Source organism: Coturnix japonica, chromosome 1 (assembly GCF_054131305.1).
Source record: "Coturnix japonica strain WE chromosome 1, WE-NBRP24, whole genome shotgun sequence".
Classification (NCBI taxonomy): domain Eukaryota; kingdom Metazoa; phylum Chordata; class Aves; order Galliformes; family Phasianidae; genus Coturnix; species Coturnix japonica.
In genome coordinates this window covers 155,612,318-155,632,773 of record NC_140663.1, presented here as the reverse complement: position 1 = coordinate 155,632,773, position 20,456 = coordinate 155,612,318, and the positions used below count along the sequence as shown (strand labels likewise).

Below are 20,456 nucleotides of genomic sequence, written 5' to 3'. Positions count from 1 at the left end.
GCCAACAGGTGCAAAGTCATTCTGACTCACTCCTTCCATATGCAAATTCAAATTATTAATTTCAATGTGTCCTCTGCTAACCGTCTGTACAAATTAATCTTGAGATTGCATCATCAAAAAAATGTTCCATTGGACACTTTATTTTGCACGGCAGCACACAGAAGAGTTGCCCCAGTTCTCCACAGCCCACCTTTGGAGAGTCTCATCTCTGGGGTGTGCCAGAGGGTCATTTGCCTGAGCTGAGCTATACAGGATTCCCTGTATCAGGATATATGAAAGAAAAAATTCTCAGATTACTGCAACTTGAAGGCTAAAATGCAGAAAAAGAGTGGAAAGAAGGAGCGTTTATACAATGCTTTCTACCCATGTTAACCGAACGTGGGGATACCTCAAGAGTAGTTCAAACTTGAAGACTTTGAAGTGCCAACCAAAAAGCCATGCCTACCCCTCTACTGCTTTCAGTTTCTTCCTTATTCATGACTACAGTGCACTGTTGCTGGTCGAAAAGTATTGCTCATACAGTGGCATGTAACCTGCAGAGCTTTTAATTGCTCCTGAGAAAGATCCAGCTTGAAATTGTGGTCCAATACTCTAAGAACTCTTTCAAATGAATATATAATCTACATTTCATTAAACTTCTAAATACATATTTGCACAATAAATTGGAAGGATAGTAATTGTGGATCTTCCATATGCAACGGATGACCACATAATGACTCCATTAACTCTTTGATCTAAAATCTTCTTTCTGATCTGTATGGCAGAAGTAATTCTTGCTTTTTCTTTATTTTTTTTTCCTTTCCTAGACAGAAGCATATGGGATTACTGTTCTTTGCACATGGGGATAATATCCTTAACAGAACTTACCAAAAGTAACAAATTTGGTCTTTCGGTAGGTCTCGGCCTGTGATGCATGAGCACAGGAAGTATAACAGGCCTTCATAAAGGATCCACAAAAGGTACCTATGCTCAGCAAACTTTGCCATGCCTTATAGCAGCCAAGGAGTTTGTCAGTCAGTCAAGAAAGGTTGAAAACCAATCACCTAAACTGTAATGGCCTGCCCAGCGAGGTGGTGGAGTCGCCGTCCCTGGCAGTGTTCTAGAGGCATGGATGAGGAGCTACGAGATATGGTTTAGTGGCTTGTGGTAGCTATGGCAATGGGAGGATGGTTGGACTAGATGATCTTGTAGGTCCTTTCCAACCTTGTGATTCTATGATTCGAAATAAGCATATATAATCTTTCTACATAAAAGAAGTTATGACCTCTTTTGAATCATGGGGTGCCATTTATTATTACAAGAAGAGCTTCCTTAGGGAAAGAAAGTTTGCTGTGTCTTTCAGTTAGGACATGCCTTCTGCATAACTAGAGTAAAACAAAGCCTTTTAATTAGGGCAACAAGAAGCTCTGCCGGGTAAATTGCCCTAAGAAACAGTGTGTGTTAGCTTGTGACCAACAACATTTGCACAGTTGCTCACCAGCTCAGGCTGCATACAGTGTAAGCTTCTGTTTGCCTCCGAAAAGCTAAGCAGATAATCCTGTAGTCATAATTTAATGTAAGGAAGAGGCACACTGTTACAACTCTATATCTTAGAAGTGTTTCCATATGGCAGCTGGTTCAGTGGATGCACATGAGGCTAATATCTGCAAGGCCTCTAATCAATACTTATCTGAGAGTTTTATAAGCCACCTTCAGCAAGCTTCTAGCTTCCTATCTGCAAAATGGATATACTCCTTGCAACAGTGCTAAGGAACACTGTGAAGATAAGGATTTTATGCAAAGGTACTTTTTTAGCTTTGAATATTGAATTCTGTCATTCATCTTTGCTAGAGATGACATCAAATTGTGTGCTTGAATAGTAAAAAGAAAAAAAAAACACAAAACAACAACACCATCTATATGTGGTTTTAAGTTCCCTCAAATGTTATATTTTCTTCTGTTCTGTTTTGCACTCATTATCCATCTCTACAACTTCCTGAAGGGAGGTTGTGATGAGGAGAGGCTTGGCCTCTTCTCCCAGGCAACAAACTGGACCCAAGAAAACGGCCACAAGTTGTATCAGATGAGATTTAGACTGAACATAAGAAGGAACTTTCTCTCTCAAAGAGTGGTCAGGCACTGGAATGGCTGCCCAGGGAGGTGGTGGAGTCATCATCCCTGGCAGTGTTCAAGAGGTGTCTGGATAGGGAGCTAGGAGATATGGTTTAGTGGTTTTCTGTAGGTATGATAAATGGAGGACAGTTGAACTAGATGATCTTGTAGGTCCTTTCCAACCTTGTGATTCTATGGTTCTGTGAAGACTGATAAAGATACACCTGCCTTCTCAGTTTTGCTTCTGAATGGAGGACTCAATGAAAAATCTGATGCTAATTTTTGATTTTGTATTTAAACCTATTGAGACTGTAAGCTTTGGTCAACAATTGCTTTCCATTCTGTCTTATGTACTGTTTAAGCTCACTGAAAACCATGTCAGCTCTCACTTCGGTTTGCAGCAGCCCAAGTGTGTTCTCAAAGTGAACTTTCATTCATGATCTGGAAGCAATACTGCTTATAATCTGTTTGCAAGACAGAGGATTCACCATTCTCCTTGCATCTTTAGAGAATAAGTAAAACTTCTGATATCTTAATGAGAGTCCAAACAGTCTGTATTTGAATGGGAACAATCTTCATCATGATGACTAAGGCATGCTTGCTGGATGAGGAATAAAGTACTCTGAAAAGAGTTCTGAGAGGAAAGGAAGAAAATGTGCAATGGAATCAAAGAGACTTTATGAGAGAAACATTAATGATTTCCAGATGTAAGAACAAATCCAGGTCCCTGTGTCAATGGATCAGTATGCAACTCACAATGTACCACATCCAGAAGTAAATGGATGTTGTGGAGGTTGTTTTATTCTTGCCATTGTAAAAATTAAGACAATTTTTTGCAACAAGTAAGGAGAAATTATAAACATTAAGTCAGAAAGAGAAAAGAAATTAATATAGTCTGATCACTCTTTCACCCAAGCTTCTTGCCCCTTCTAGGTCTCCCTTAGCTGCCTTGATATTAGCATTTGGAAGAGCTGCTGCTTCCATGCAGATCCTTATTTACTTTCATCTGCTCACTGGGTGGTCTCTTCCAGACTGAAAATATGGCAACAGACTTTCAGTTTCAAAACTAATTTAACAAACAGCTTATGCTCCCGCTCCTCCTAAAAACGCCATCCAGCTCCACTATATTCAGAAGGACAAAACTGAATCTATGTAGGAAAACACAAAGTCACGTCTGCAGAAATGCAGTATATCTTATCTTCGTACAGACACCAGGTAATTAAACACAGCTACTGCTTATCCCTCATTTATGAGAGCAGTGAGGCAGTGGCACAGGCTTCCCAGAGAGGTTGTGGATGCCTCTCCCTGGAGGTGTTCAAGGTCAGGTTGGATGGAACTTTAAGTAATGTGGTCTAGTGGGAGCCTTCCCTGCCTGTGACAGGTTGAAAACTTTAAGGTTTCTTTGTTCTCTATGATTCTGTGATTTAGTTTTATTTCACAGAGAAAATAAAAGCATGACTTCTTAAGAGGCGTAGTATTTGATCAGATGCCTTTCAAACACAATAGCTTCACTGAGGCTGAGTTAAGCATCTTTTGAAATTCACAAAGGCTATCGCTGACCTACTTTAAAAAGAGACAACAAAAAAGAAAAGCCTCCATAACAATTTGTTCCATTTGCTTATTTTTACTACAGACAGACAGCCATGCTGTTTAAAATCACAACTAAGTATAATTTTTTACTATTCTCATGAGGGCCCTGAAATGAAAGAATTTGTTTGCTGAGCTTCATTGACTGAAAAATGTCTTGACAGAGTACATTTAAAAACGCTGCTTATCAGACCTGTTTCGAGAGATTAGTTTGCATATTTAATATGCTAATGTTTCACAAATAAGAAGATTTCCAAGTGACTTATTGCAGGACAAGTAACTCAGCAGAGTTCTGACTCATTTAAGCTGGTGCCACAGTCAGTAAACACAGCTCTGACACTGCACACCCACTCAGAGCCTGTCCGTAGCAGTAAGCCATTCCTGCTGAATGCCTTCCAAAACTCAGGCTACATTCTGACTTTCAGCAGGCTGTTCTCAGAGGTTTATATTCTCCCCATCACCAGCATGTCAGGAAGAATGCATATCTTTTGAGCTCTGATTAATTTTGCCTCGACACTATTGAAATGTCAAGTACAAACTTTAGCTTAGGTTCAGAAATGTTAATCAGATTTGAAATAACCATAGATTGCATACATATCAAGGCCCATAAATACTCAGAGGAGCCTGTCAGAAACAGTATATCATTAGCAGTCTTGCATCTCTCTTCCTGAAAGGCCAGCAAGTCATGTGTTCATCAGCACTGATACTGGAACATGTCATCTTGAAACAACAGGACAAAGTCTTCTATTAAGTCTTAATAAGATAAAACGTCAAGATAAAACTCTTCTAGAATTTATACATTCCCAAATAAGCTTTTGATTATTTAGTCTTTCAGAGCTACAACTGGTCACATTGGTAAAACATTCTTAGAATTATGGATGTCTAGAATAATCTTGTTATCAAATACCTGCATAATTCCATAGTAATCTGCTAATTACAGTGGGGCACTTCTTACTGGAAATACTACAGTAAATATCCTTAACTTTGTGCCATCATACTTAGGCCAAGGAATACTCTGTATTCTTACATTTTGATTAGTAGGGAAAAGAAAAGCTCACACAAAATAACTTATGCTTTCTTCCATAAAGCAAAGTCTATCATGGACCTGCTGGAGTGTCCAGAGGAGGGCCACAGAAGTGATCCCAGGGATGGAACACCTCTCCTACAAGGACATGCCTCGAGAGCTGGGTCTGTTCAGCCTGGAGAAGAAAAAGCTCTGGGGAGACCTGAGTATCAGTATCTAAAGAGGAGCTATAGGAAAGAAAGGGACAGACCCTTTTGCAGGGTCTGCAATGGTAGAACAAGGGGAAACGTCTTCAAGCTCGAAGAGAGCAGATTTAAGTTAGATATAAGTAAAAGGTATTTCACAGAAAGGATGGTAAGGCACTGGAACAGGTGGCCTAGTGTTGTAGGTTGATGCCCCGTCCCTGGAGACTTTCAAGGTGAGGTTGGATCAAGCCCAGGGCAGCCTGATGCATCTGTGCATGTCTCTGTTCATTGCAGAGGGGCTGGACTAGATAACATTTAAAGGCCCCTTCCAAGTCTAAGGATTCTATGATTCTTTGACATTTGGAGGTAGTGCAAGTGAGGCACCATGCCTTTTTTGGAACTCCTTTCCAACCAGCTCAAACAACTGCCTGAGATGTAAACTACAGTCGGCCGACTCACCAAACAGCTGTCACATACACACATGCAAAGGGCTGAGCATAAGAAAATCCATGGAAAACCTCTTCCAGGGAAGGAGGCAGGAAGCTGCCCATAACCTCCAGCTTTCCTAACACAAATCCACCCAGCATCTGCCTCAAACACAGCCCAGAGAAATACTGTTGTGTGCCAGGGTGGAGGTAGCAACGGTGTGACCAAGCGGAGCCAGAGTTGTGTTGGTGCGCCCGCCTCCCTTCCCCCCATCCACAGGGACTGAGCATCGTGTACTAAATGGAAAACAGCCACGTTTGCTCTCCGCATTCCTGCACACATGCATGCACACACACTTTCCTAGCAAACCAGCCTTCTCATCTGGTTTTGAAAAGAAAACTCCTGTCGTCATGCATCCTGGGTTCCAGAAAGCTCGTCTCAGAACCTCGGGCTGTCAGTTCAGCTGCAGTCCACTAGTTCTGCTTTTCAAATAAAGCTGCGATTAGCCTGAAGGAAGAGAAATTTGCCTCTTACAGCAAGCTCTTTAACTGCACTTTTGACAGTCTTGGCTGCTGATACCAACTAAGAGGGAAGAGAAGCAGCTCCCTTATCTTCACACGCGAAAAAAGAACAGTGTAGGGCTGACCCAGCTTCCCATCAGTTTTCTAGGTAGATTTGCAATGGTATCTGAGTCGTCTTCCCCCACCTGCTCTGCCAAATTGTTATGGTACACACGCTTTGCAAAAAGGAAAGGAAAAAAAAAAAAAAAAAAAAAACCACGAAAAAAAGCACAATTGCTTGAAATTACACTGGAGTCAAATGTTGATAAAAAGGTGTCACAGAGGGAATGAAAACTAACTGCTGTGAAATTTAATGAAACCCACTGTGTGCCAAGGGCACAGGCAGCCAAATTGAATTTAAAAAGGTGCTAGGCAGGAAAGCCTGTAATCGGACTAGCCACTATTTTAGGGGAGATAAGCAGAATGACTTTTCTCTATCACAAGATCAAAACAGACGGCAGTTCTTACGCATGAGATGAAAAGTTACAGTATTTATCCTTCCTGCTTCCTGTGTTCTTAGCACCGGATCTCCAGCTTAGTGGCTTCAAAGGGAATTTGCCATCCCTAGCGCAAGGCTTGTCCCAGCCCTTGCAGGTCACTGAGCTCTTTCCTGACAGTTTTCATTGCAAATTGTTATGGAAAAGAGGAACAAGCTAAACAGAATTATTAATGGCTCCGCACAAACTAACTTCAGCCATCATGTCCCTCCCCACAACTGAAGCCAACCGAGGAGAGCATAAAACCAAATGCTAACATGAGATAAGAAGGAAGAAATGGACAGTGATCAACAGATGGCTCAGAGCTCACAAGGAGAATGGTTTTCAAACCACCCCTCCACTGCAGGATGCCAAGAAATCACTTTACTCTTTAACTATTACACAGTATTAGTTTGAAACACTGTTAAGGAACAGTGTCATCTAGCAAACAGAACTGTGCTTGCATTCATTTACGGGGGTATCCTCTGAAATTATGGTAGCACAAGGGGCCATAAAGCTGCACAGCCCACCTTACTTGTTAGAAGTAGCTTGTCCTAAATTCATAACTTCAGTGCTTTGAACAGTTATGAGTAGTTTAGAGGACAGATGGGCAGTGCACATCAGTGTTTGCCTTAGACCCTGGACATACATTGAGGCTTGAGGTCTGTAGCTTTACCTTGCTGATGGATTCCATCATCAAAACCTGGCCTGAGTGGCCAGGTCCTGCTCCTGCTGGTCTGCCTGTGAGCCTGAAGTGTTATGCAGAGAATCATAGAATCATAGAGAGAGAGTCTCTGGTTAGAAAGGAGATGTAGAGACTGATCAAAGCTCTCCTAAGCCATCCACTGGGACTCCTATAAAAAGAAATTCTTGTAAAAATGGTGACTTTTACAACAACCTCTTAATTTTGCAGAATGTGCCCACAATGGTCTGGGAATCTGCCTTGGCTGTAAAGATCTTTATCCCAGTGTTTAGCGCCATTCACCATATTTTTAATGCTGTGGCAGAAAAACACATGTGAACCAATGGAATTCCTTGCAAGCTACAATGCCAGGGGAGGTGGAAGCAGACCCAACAAGCTGGAGGCACAGCACCCAAAACACCCTAATACCCTCTGTGACTCAGCACACGCTATGTATGTCTGAAGACATTTAAAAATGTCATGAATTCAAAGCATGCCCTGTTTCCCAGTCTGACTTTGTTTCAGATTTCTTTGGATTAGCAGCTGTCTCTTCCCCCAGTGATCTGCATGATCGGTTTCTGGAACTCGCTACATTATAATAGCAGCATCCATAGTGACAGCAGTAACTCTGTGTGACTAAAAGTGCTTTTACAATTGGCAGACATGCAAAGCTCCAAAGGAAAAGTCGAAGCTCATAGACATACAGCAGAGATTTCCTCTTATGCATGTACTCACAAAGTCCCCTAACATCACACTACCCCAGTTTCCACAGCTCCTTGAAACTAAGCACTTTTTAATGTGTCCTGGTAATCCATACCAATATCTGGCATTCTGCTGTATTGCGGCTGACCTGAATTTGCTAATCAATTTGGGAATAATCAAGATTACTCTGATTTTTTCTTCTTTTTTTTTAGGAAAATGTATTCACAAATGGGCTTCCAGTTAGCTGCGTACTCACAAAAAATCTTCAGCTCGTTAAGAAGTCGTGAAGCACATTCTTCAGAAGCCTTCAGGCTATTTCTTACACTCCACTTTGCCAGCGGGTTTCATATCCTTTCATAGAGCGCTGTATTTCAGTAGCAGCTTTTGTAATTCCAGATTGATCATCCACGGCTTTATCTCAAATCCTTTCTCCTCAATGCAAGGGACAAACTCCGGATCCCTTTGCATTTATTAGAAAGCTATTCTTCTCAAATCAACACTACCACTTTATATTGCAAAGTCATCTTTATTGGGAGACAGAACAAGACAAGTGAACTGTCAGACTGCAAAGGAAAGGTGCAAATCTTTACATTACTGCAGAAATGATATGTTTTTATCAAAACACTGCATCATCTACTTCTTTCTGGAGCTATTTGGATTGTGTTACAAGATAAACATAACAATAATTTTATACCAGATAATTGTTTAGGTTTTCTTTCATTAGAGTTTTCTTTATGTTCCTACAAAGTACTGCCAAGCTCACTCAGAAGTCCACAAATCGATTCAAGCTGGACTCAGCTCTTGGTGCAGTAACCCCCTGAAAATACTGTTGTTTTAATGCCTTAGTACTAATGCAGTTAGTACATAGCAACCAGAGAATTAGGTAAGATGTGGCACCTAAGGAACCTCTCTGCACTGCTACACAACACCAGCCTCTTCCAAATCCCATGAGCTCAGTGAGTAGCAACTGTGCTGAGCCGTTCTGCCCTGCCCTAATTCCCATGGAGGAATATTGCTGTCGATCTCAGCAATCTAGGCTCTAAGGAAAAGTGGGCAAACAAATCTGCATCTGTTCTCAGAGGTACCTGTGACATCAGGGGACTGACAGTGGAACAAACAATGTAAATGAGATCTAATCAAGCCCAGTGAATCAGCTGTACCACTAGCATTGTCAGGGTGCACTGACCATGCTCAATTTTTCATGCCTGAGAAGATACAGGACAGCTGCTAGAAGTGATCTGTCAAATGCAATATTATCTCTCTGACCTGTGATCTTGTGGTGCCAGGGTCATCCCAAGACTGAGGAGAGTGTGCCCTTCTTGGTCCTCTGCAACTTAATGCTGTCTCCATACAGACTGAATGCCACTTAGGTCCTTGGACTTGAGCAACAGAGGAAGCTTAATATCTCTAAAATCAACCAAGATATTGCAACGAGCAAAAAGAAATACTTGAGCAGAGAAACAGCCAACATGATGGCCACCACAAGGCACACAGCTATGGGTGATGTTTAGGTGGTATGCATATATTCCATGTTTCTTCATTAAGCCACACTCCTTCCAACACCACTGCATGGAAACAATGTCTCGGTTGTTCTCATGTGCTTGTCTTCATCCAGGTGATGAAGGAGACTGAAAACTGTCTTATTCTACTCTGCAAAGCCAAAGGTCAGGAGATAAAAATGTGCATTGGAGAAGTAAAGGGATGTGAGCAAGGAAAGGAAAATGCAGGCTGGACATCATGGAAATGTTCCAAGTAGAATGCCTACTAAGCTGTGTTTCCTGAGAGAAGAGAATAAAAGCATTTAACACAAGACCGGACAAAATCCTGGAAAATGTGCCTTTGGGAACTATTCTGTCCTCTCTGTGGGGAATATTACTTCATCCGCACTGGAAAGCGTTGCAACACTTTGATGCTCCCAGCAATATTCAAATATCTCACAGAGCTCAGGAACCAAACGAAGCCAGATCTTTCAAGGCAGAAATGAAATCATTAACACCCAGATTCAGCTCTAATCAATATAAATGTAGAGGATCAGAAGAGCAGTAACTCAGAGTTCACTCTGGCTGCACGAGCAAAATAGATTATTTGTTCCCATGTCTTGCATTTCCTGAAGTTTCACTAGGTTATGCAAGCAAAGCCCTTTGAAATGAAAAGCATCACAGAAGTGCTGAGTATTATTGTTTCTTTCTAATAAAAGAGGGCAGAAAATAAAAAGCGAGAAGCCTAAACTTGATTCTGCAGATAAATAAAACAGCACTCCAGGATTTCTACAGATCAAAAATGTTGTTCTTAATGTAAAAACCCGCTGAAACCCAACACAGCTGCAACAATATTCAAAACATCATTTTTTATTCATCATCAATAGGAAAGGGAAGAAAAGAAAAGAAAGTCTTTCCATATTTTAGCAGCACCTTTTATTATTTTTTTAACACATCAGCATTTCCATTTTAATCGTGCTTCCAAGGTATTTAAAATCTAACTTGCTCCAGGCTGAAACTTAGCATGTTTTTTTCTTTCTTTCCCTCTGTTTAGCTGAAAATTATGTTAGGAATGAATATAAATAGGGAGGAAGAAAAACAGAACACTTGTTTCAGAGAACAGTTAACTACAGACCAGTTGATTCACTTGGGTAACACTTCAAGCAGACACAACCTTGGATCCACACCCATTTTAGGTTAACATCACAATCAAATAACGTTACCTTTAGGACAGGAATATTTAGCACAGCAATTTACATTGAATGTCCTTGATTTCAAAGAACACATGAAAATTTGTAGTTGATAAGGGCCCTGCTGCTTCCCCAGTATGATTCCAGAATACCAGAAGAGTTAAGACATCTCAACTGGCTGATGACAGAACGAACAGAGGCAGATAACTATGAAGGCTACTCCCAGCACCATTTGTCTTCTTCAGGTTGCATCTCCAGTATCCCAAGAGCATTACAACTCCTTGCTTGCTCAACGCTCCTCATGCCCTTGATGACAGGAGTGACGTCCTCAGAGCTAATTACTCTGTACTTTATGACCAGTAATGTTTATTATGTAATCTTGCTTGCTAACCTGCTCCATTACAATGGCTGGTGTTAGCTTCAATGGCAACATTTACTCTCTCGGATCTCCTTCAGTTGGACTCCTTAGGGAAAGATTGTGCAAAGAGCAGTGCTGTTGGATCTGCAGGGTCAGCAGCCCTTAGGGCTTCAGGGAGGACATGTGCAACCAAAGGGAAGGCAGTCAAAGGAAAGGGGATTGTTTCGAATCTAAGAGCCTGCTATTTTTTTCCACATATTGCATACAAGCACCTGCTAACCTCAATTCCCTTCCAGTCAGATTTGGCAGCAATGTGCTGATAAAAGAATTAAGCAATACAGGCTACACCTGACTAAGAGAACAAAAATCTAATTAATGTAATTTACAAACTGACAGCGACAAGGAATATATATTCCATCAGTTCATCTTTTGTTTTGCATTTGTTTTATATTTTAATTCCTCTTTTCTGTCTGAATACAGCTGAGAGAAAGCTGGCTAATCTTCAATGGAACATATGCTACAAAATCTGTTAAAGATAACATCACCTTCTAAATTCCCTCGTTCTTAGCATCTTCCCAAACAATAATACTTCCCAGCCTTTCTCAGCTGGACTCCAATCCAAGAATTTGACCTGTGCACTGTGACAGCACGTGAAGGCACCTTGTAGTGCTGGGAAGCAGGCACTGAACATTAGCATTAGCAGTCACAGGAGGCAGTTCAGCAAGTCAAGGGAAGCACAGGCAAGCTAAAAAAGGATGATGCTGCAAAACACTATACTTAATCTCTTAGTGGATACCTATAGAAATTTGGAGCGATAGTGTGAAACACAGATGCCATGAAGCTGCTTCTAGACAGGTTTTAGTAAAGAAGGCACAATACAGCACAGCTTAAATGGATTTAAAAAAGAAAGTAAATGGGTGGATCTTAAAGGACTAATTTCAGTGATCCTTAAGCAAATGTGAATTTGCAGTTATCTATTCTTGTGATGCACTTTTTAATATTTGCATTAATGATCTGGAGGAAAAGCAGTCAGTGTAATTTACCACTGGAATGACTTATGAAGACCCTGTTTTTCTGGAATTAAATTCAGACTAGATGGGCTGTTTGTTGTTTTTTGTTTGTTTGTTTGTTTGTTTGTTTTTCCTCAGAGATATACTCTTGTTCAAATAGGAATTACATTACAGTTGTCCTGCAACCCATGCTAAGGCAGACCTCGGTCTAAACAGTCACAGTGCTCTCTGCTGACCTTATTACTGCTGAGTTTATCAGGCTACAACATGACATATAATCACTCACAAATAACATTTAACAGTGCCATGTTCCTTTTTTGCTCTTATTCTGTTAGCTTCTGGTAAGGCATCCGCTCCTTCCACATGCCCCTCTTGCCTTTACATGTGCATGTATGCATTGGATTAATACCTACCACGCAGCATGCAGTTCGTCTTTACCCTGGATGGGAATTGCCCTGTCACATGTCTACACGAGCACAGCAAAGTCACTGAAGCTTTGCGTTTGATGAGATGAAAGAGAGGGAAATACGTGTGGAAAGGCGTGTTAAGCAGCCCTGAGAAGCAAACTTGGAGGGGAAGAATACTGCTTGGTTTTGGATAGAAACAGACACCCATACCTGAACTCTCCCCAAATGGGTTTGGGGTAACCATTTACTTCCTGGAAGTCTCTTGGCCATCTTTCCTGCCCCCACCAAGGCTCATTTTCTCCCTGTTATTTTTTCCCCAGTTACACTCTCTCCCCATAGGCAGAAAATGATCCTGACCTTAGTCTTCCACACAGAAAGCAGAAAGTCTCATTGCAGCTGTCAGACAAAATAATGGTTACTGGTCACTGCCTGCAGTTCATTTCCTTCCCTTGACTGTTTCTAGCCTCAGTAGTTGTCCGCAACTACCTTCACCAAAGCCCCTAATGACTTTTCCTGAACTAATCTCAGACCCAAGGCTGCTTTCATTCTCCTTGCCTGTGGGCTGCCTTTGGCTGCAAGCCACATTTCTTGTCCTTTAGTCTCACGGACTCCATCTCTCCCAAGAGGCCCTCTTATTTCTTTAGCTGTTTCCTCAAGTACTTCCTTTGAGGAATAGCTTCTCCACACAGTCCCACAGTGCTAAACACACTCAGTGCTCATCTTGATAGAAAATTTTTTATTAATCAGCTCTCCATATACAGAAGTCCTGAACAGGTGATGGTTATCAGAAACTATTATGGTCAGTACTGTCACAGGACACTTGGATAAGAATTCTGGGGCAGCCTATATGGTGCTTTTTCCAGAAGGCCCCATTTTTTCCTGAGGTGAAATCAGAAGCTGCTAGAATCTTCATCCCCTTCTTCTCTAACTAAATGCTCGTTTTACCACTGCCTGCTTCAAAAGCTCTCCATATTTTCTAACCAGCAATTAAAGGACCATAGTTTCAGGAGTTTTAGAGATCCCATGAGACACAAGGGAAACAAAATAGAGAAATGGGGATTGGAAAAGAATGTACCGCTTCTTTCTGTACTGAAAGGAGTGGCAAAACTTGTACGCTGATTGCACAGCAAGTGATGAGTAATAAAGATGACAGTATAAGCCACACGGCTACTCATAATGATAGTAAGGGCTCATTTTTCATATGCCACTCAAAATCAAGGCCAAAGAGTCAGATTCAGAGAGGCCTCTAAGTCAGCAGGTCACTGCATGCTCTGCTCCCCTGGATTCATAACCTCTTTGAGCTTGTCTTAGGCCTCCTGCAGAGCCAAGGGGAGTTCTGAGCAAGTGGAAATTTCATCTATAATTCTTGTGCACTGACTATTTTAATGAAAAGCTTCACCTTGCCAGCGTAACACTCTTTAAATTGACCATCCTTGCAACACTTGCGTCTTTTAATCCACCGTCTCTCATAAAACTGGTTAACCTTTCAGTTCGTTATGTTCTTCAAATTATTGCTGCATTCTTAAAATCATTGCGCTGCATTCACAGACCGAAACTATTCTCCAAATTAGCATGTCAAATCTGAGCTGCCTACCTGCAAATTTCTAGGCTCCTCACTTAAGTGGAATTGACTTGCCAAGATACAATGAAAAGAAGATCAATAATTATAGACTCTGATTTGCCACAGATTTGTTAAACTTCACTTCCTGCTGTTGTGTCCTCAGTAGTTATGGTCAAAGATGCATCCTTGCAATCTGTTCTAGCTGCATTTCATATCTCTTTATCTACCAAACATTCAAAGTAAACCAGCTGGAAATGCTGCACTTACCGCTACCAGCGAAGACTGTATCTGTCTACATAACTGTGCCCTCAAGAGGTTACAGACAGCATAACTTTCACCTGGGTTGTCAGCATGTCAAAGCGCTCCAACAGAAATGCTTATGAGGCATCTTGCTGAGACATTGCAGCAGCAGTTTGCAGACCATGGACTGCAGACCACTGAATAAATGGCTGGACTTGGGGTACTTCTTGTTGACCAAATTGCCTTAGTAGAAGCTAAAGATAGCATTGTTTTTCATGTAAGCAATTGCTGCAACAGTTACAGTGCTGCCACGTGATTATACATGGGAAAGGAAGTGGTTCCTAAAATTGCAAATGGGAAAGACTGTGATGCAACCTTTCTGTTAGGAACATAAACTCAGCACATCCCGGAGTCAACATAAAATACATGTATGCCGCGCAGACAGGATTGTCTGAAAGAGCACATACAAAGTACACAAAAACAAACAACATCTAAAGAGCCACTCTGGGTCCACACGGGCCTGCAGTTTCTTGCAGGCTCTGCCATTCAATTTTTATGATAAGAGCAGATTTGTGGCATAAGCACTCATGAATAATTCCCTCGCGTGAGTTACCACATACAGCTGGGGAAATCCCAGCTGTAAAACCTTGGCACAGTTCAGATAGTGCAAGCTGTGCTACTTCTGCACAGGTGCTATTCCACTGACCTACTTGGAGTTCCTTCTCCTTCGTTACTGCTGGAAGAAGAGGAGCAGGGTGTTTGCTCAGCACCTCTGGTAAACATGCTTCTCTGACACCTTTCATGGCAGTAAAAATACTTCCAGTATTGGATGAAGTGAGTTTTAGCAACTCATGGGGCGGCCTATATCTCACCCACCCACAGGCTCCCATTATACACCACTTCCAGTTGGCTTAGCTCCTCATCAATCCATGATTTTAAACCACACTGGGAAACCTACTTAGATCCTAGACTAGCAGAACACCATTATAACTTTAAACCAGCTACACTGAACATACCTAAGCTGCTTTCTAACTTCAAGAAAAGAGCAGTTTGTTCAAACACTCATCCTCTACCACTGAATGCAGCAGCTGTGTTGGTGCAGGTGACCAGGACAAGAAGAAACAGAAAGTGAAACCATTACCCATCTCCTTGCCCAAACACAGGGAAAGGAATGGAACATTACACGAGTTAAAGGCACCACTCAGTGCACTGTTTATTTTTTCCCCCAGGCTTTTCCTTCGCAATAATGATGGTAGAAGGTCCTTTAAAACCCAAAATAAAATATTTTTGAGGGTTATATTTGGCTAGATCTCCAGCTGGAGGCCAATTAAAGTGGTAATCACAATAGTGCCACTGAGCCATAGTCAAAACACACCTCATGGTATATATCTCAACCTAAAACCATTGTATAGGGAACAAAGACCCGCATTCCTGTATAGCAAATAACCCCAACAGCTCACGGTTTGACTTAAAACAACCTAATGATTATAGTGCCTAATGTCAACATCTGTGTAAATGTAGTTATGTCATTTAAACAATGGAGCTGTACTGATCGATAGCAGATGAAGACCTGATGAAGGATGTAAGGATCTGATATTTACCCTCATACGTGCCTTCAGATCAGCCAAAATACGGGCTTTGACCACCTGGTCCCTCTCAGATGTCCCCACAGACAGTTTTTAAGCAGGTTAAGAAATTAAGGGTTCTCACTTTGTTCATTTCTTACACATTTCCAGCAGTGCTGAGTGAAATGAGAAACAACCATAAAACCCAGTAGAGGGGAAAATTGGACGTGCTGTGTAAATAATTTCTGAACTGTGAGTAAAGTTGCTGGCAATTTTCATTTCCCATCACAGGTTCACATATCTTTGAACTGTCACCTCCTGAGATGCTCACTCCCTTCTGGAGGGAAGGGATGCAGTGTGGTTACATGAGTGGCCATGGTACAGTCTGAAGGGTTTTCATTGAGCAGGAGGACACCTAGATGAAGAGCCTACATCTTTGGCCCACACTGACATCCCAGTGTAGGGTCCCCAACACCTCCCATGTCCCCTTGTCCATCTGTCCATGTTTCACTATGGTGGCTGTAACCAGACCCAGACACGCAGCACCACCAAACACAAATTAAAACCAGATGAGCAGAGCAGCAACTGGAAGGAGGGGGTGGTTAAAGCCCAAGCAGAGCCTGTGACGGCTTTCAGTGAAACTAGCCAGGCCGCGTGGGCTTGCAGAGCTTTGCTGAATTGAAAACCCTCTCCACGCCCCGGTTGCCTGACCGGAGCTTTATAATGAAGCAGCCTTCTCGAAGCAGCAGCTTCCAGCAGAGTTAACTCTCAAACAGCTGCCGTGTTTTCAAATTGTCAGCCAGATTAAACATAGGAATTCAGCGCTGAGGGAAAGGCAAAGTGACAGGGTCAGTTTGCTCTAAAGTGCAGAAAACGCTCCAAAAGTCAGAAACAGGGCTTCTGGCCGGCAGCAGGGAGCCATGCTGACACCACCCAGCTGAAGGCCTGGCACAGGTCCCTTACAGGGCCTCGGTTGTGTCCCCTGAGCTGCACCCCAGCTTGTGTTTGCATCTTGCATGTGGGATGGGAACCCACTGTCCTACCTGAGTGCACCTCAGTTTGGGGGGAGAAGGGCAGGAAATGGGAGGAAATGGGCCCAGAATAGCTGCCCAAATGCTGGCACCTGGTCAGATAAACTCATCCCCTCACAGAGGCCAGTGCACACCAAGTGGCATGAGGTGACTGTGAGTGCCACCAAGCCCCGTGTCACTGATGACAGGGGCGAGTGATGATTTACTGGGAAAACAGCCCTATAAAAAACACGCCGGAGGATCCTGCTTATTGTCTCATACCCTTCAAACACTCTATGGCTAAGGCCATACAATTCACAGGCTAAAAAAAGAAAGGGAGGTGATTCTCCTACGCAGTGTCTAGACCGCAGCCTCCACTAACCCCACCAGGCAGAGTGGAGCCAGCAGCCTGGCAGGGCTCCTCCTCAAGCCTCCTCTACCAGGGATAAACATTCCCTCCTTGTCTTCAGCTCAGATAGCTCTGTGAGCTGAACCTCTCAGGTAGCTCTCAAAGGTCATCTAACAGCTAGGCATGGAGCTCAGCGCAAGAGCAGCAGTAGGAGAACAAGCCTTTGGGCTGTATTCCAACACCCAGACAGCCACTCAGTGGTCAAGTAGCCAAGCCAAGTGGTCTGCCTCATACCTCCCTCTTCCCAAAGCCTCCACACCCATACAAATTAAGTGTGAAGATCCACACCACAGCACAAGCAGGCAGCACTTACCTCCCAGGAACTGGATGCCTCCTGCCACCCTGCCCACGGTCCTGGAGATGAGCTCAGACACGCAGCAGCCCATGAGGGCTGTCAGGGCCACCAGGAGGAGCAGCCCGCAGCCCAGACCCATCACCACCGTGCAGATCCTCCACTCGGTGCTGGGGATGGCCTGGAAGGAGGCGTAGCGGCCGCACTGTTCTACCATGATGGTCGTTTGGCGACTCTCATCCCGCACTGGGTAGGAACACCTCCGGAAAGTGCCAAAGGAAACCGACTTCTCCAGCTGAGACCCCAAGAGCCAGTAGGGCATAAAGAAGCCCACACAGGATGCCGCTGCACAGAGGAAGGAGAGAAGGGCCCAGACCATGCCGGCACATGTGAGGCTGGAGGCCATCTTCACGTTTGCACCAAGCCCCTCACAATGGGGAGACAGAAAGCCCCTCTGTATTTTAGAACGTTAGAAATAATCCAGAGTCTCTCAGACTTGGCAAATCCTCACAGTGGGAGAAGCTCGGATCCTAAAAGCCAGGGGGATGTTTCTTCCCATCATGAAGACAAAGGTCCCTGATTAAACAGCAGAAAGGAGAAAAGGCCAAGTTCAGTAACACTGACATTAAAAGAGTTTATCTATGTGCCAGAGCATCTTCCCTTCCTCCAGCACTTCTCATCAAGACATCATACATCTCTGTCCCATTCCTGCAGCCACTAGCATCACTAAGGGGGGGCAGGGTAGGCATGTGGGCTGTGCAGCCCTGCCAGGGCTTCCCTGCTCACCTCTCACCCCGGCACGTCTTCACCTTCCCTGTGCTGATAGAGAAAAAGGCGAGGTCTCATTCATCCCTCCTCCTGCAACGTGCTTTAGGCATGGCCTCACAGTTTCCATGCAAAACCATTCACACTGCTTAGAGCTTTTCAATCCCAGACCCCTGTGGCAGCAGCAAACCTCATTAAACACAAAACCTCTTTGCTTCTTCCCAGTCCAAACCCAGCACCTTTAGCTCCTGCTCCTCCCGGACAAGTCGCAGCCTCCCAGCTCTGCAATGCATTTGCCTGTTTCAGGAAAGCTGTTTCCCAGAGGTTGGGGTATATTTCTTGTTTAATCCATTCTGGGTTGCTGCTTCAACTGTGTCTGTAAATTTATGCTCATCTCTCACAGTTGCTATAAATGAATTCCAATGGCTATTTACAAGGGCGTTTTTTTTCTAAGCGTGATTAGACGCCAATCAGTGAACTCAATTAACGCGCAGGCAATAAAATTAAAGCTTCCTTTGCACCAGGAGGGAACGCAGAGACAGCGCCTGCAAGTGAAATTAAGCATGTGCACCACACAAAACTTCTGTTTACTTTTAAAACACTGAGAAAAAGAGAAGTCTCTCCCATAACGCTGAGAAAGGCCCGAAGAGCACACGCTCAGCTCCTAGCAGACACAGCCCATCTGCACGAACACCTTCCAACCTGCCAGAGCCCGAACCCCGGGGACAGAAACTTGGAGCGGGGCACGGGCCGCCTCCATCCCTCCGCAGGCATCTCCCGGGGAAGGACCCGCCCGCATCTTGGCGTGCCACCAAACGTCTCCGGCAAAGTGGGTCACGGCACTTGGGGGAGATGGTTCCCTCAACTGGCGGACGAGATCGGGATGGATATAGGGGCAGGACCCTTCTAACCCGCGGGGTAGCAGCTCCGCTCCGCACCCCGGGCGCTGCCAGCCCACGCCCAGCACACTCTCTCTCTCTGGGGCGTGGGATCGTCCCTCCGGCCCCAAAACCCCGCTCCTCCGCTCCGGGGTAGAAGGGGGCGGACGAGAGCTCCGGGGCTCCCCGAGGGAAAGCGGGGGCCGGGAAGTGAAGCTCGCCGGGGTGATGCGAGGAGAAGGCTGCGGAGTGCAAGGGGCGGGCAAGGGGACAGAGGGGAGCAAGGGAGCAAGAGGACGGGAGAAAGGGGCGGAAAGTGCGGAGCGGTGGGGAGATCCGAGAAGAACGGGGGCCACAGCGGGGAAGGGGATGCGGGACAGGAAGGGAAGAGCGGGGAGCCGGGAGCAGAAGGGGGTCCGCAGAGTTCGGTGGAACGGGAAAGGGACGCGGCTACTGGCTGGCGGTGCGGGGATGCAGCCGGGAAGGGCCGGGCTCCGAGGGGCGCGGGAGGCCGGGGGAAGCCGCGAGGAGCCGGGATACTTACTCACACGCCCGGTGCGGGGGCTGCCACCGCCGGGTGCCGGCAGCACATGGGCGCGGGGCCCGGCTGCGGGGCCGGCGGGTGGCGGCCGCCCCAAGCGACTCTCACTGCGGTCCCGGAGCGGAGGCGACGCGGGCGGGACCGGCACCGGGACCCACCCCGCACCAACCCGGCCCGTCCTTCTCTCTCTTCTCCGCACGTCTGATTCCTCGGGAGGCACCACGCTCCGCCGCCTCTCCTCCCCCTTCCCCCCGCCGCCGCCTCCCCGGGCGGGACTCGCCGCGGCCGGGGCCGGGGGCGAGGGGCAGAGAGGGACCTCCCCGAGGCGTCCCGGGGCGGGGCTGGGGGTCTCGGGGGGGGACGTGGCGCCCCGAGGCCGGGGGCGGCAGGGAGAGAACGGGGGAGAGGGCTGAGGAGGGGGAAAAAGCCGGCGGGAAGGGAGGGTTAACGAGAGGGGGGTGCAGCCTTTACATGGGAAAATACGGGCTAAGCGCGTGGTATGTGTGTGAGCAGTGCGTGTGTCTGTGTGTGTGCATGAGAGCTGCTGAGCCAGCGATTTGCTTCCGACAGTTAGGGAGCTGCTGGGCTACAGCGAGAGGCAATGTGAGCAGAGTACCGAGCAGCTCCGGGGCTAGAGGAGGTCGGGCGGAGGGGTGGGAGCCTCCAGGCCTTGACCGGGGTCTAAAGTGGGAAAGTTTTGGGGAGGGGTTGCGAGGAGGGATGATCTCCGCTGGGATTTCCTATTTCTGCTTCTTCCTCCCCGCCCTACAGCGCCAATAGATTCCCTCCAACAGAAGACAATTTTATGCCGAGTTTAAATTATGTCGGCACCAGACAGGGAAAATCTCTTTGGTAATGTTTCTTTTACAGTCCTGGAACATCACATGTGATTTAAGTACCGATCATTAATATTATTAATGCTAAATGGAAGCGAGGTTTATTGCACTCAGTCTGTGTTTACACCATTTAGTAGTAACAACAGTCATGTTCGGAATTAAATTACAAAGCCACTTTGTTGG

At 45.1% G+C, this 20,456-nt stretch overlaps 1 protein-coding gene across 1 annotated transcript in view; it reads right to left on the bottom strand.

Annotated features, from left to right (window-relative positions):
* Window positions 1-19,640, bottom strand: part of LHFPL6 (LHFPL tetraspan subfamily member 6) — a 133,178-nt gene extending 113,538 nt beyond the window's left edge. Inside the window, exons 1-2 of the mRNA XM_015851901.3 lie at window positions 19,441-19,640; window positions 17,275-17,829 (exon numbers count right to left, since the gene is read on the bottom strand). Of these exons, the coding sequence (XP_015707387.1) occupies window positions 17,275-17,659 (385 nt within the window). The 5' untranslated portion in view covers window positions 17,660-17,829; window positions 19,441-19,640. The remainder of the gene's footprint in view (window positions 1-17,274; window positions 17,830-19,440) is intronic.
* Window positions 19,641-20,456: the final 816 nt, after the last annotated feature.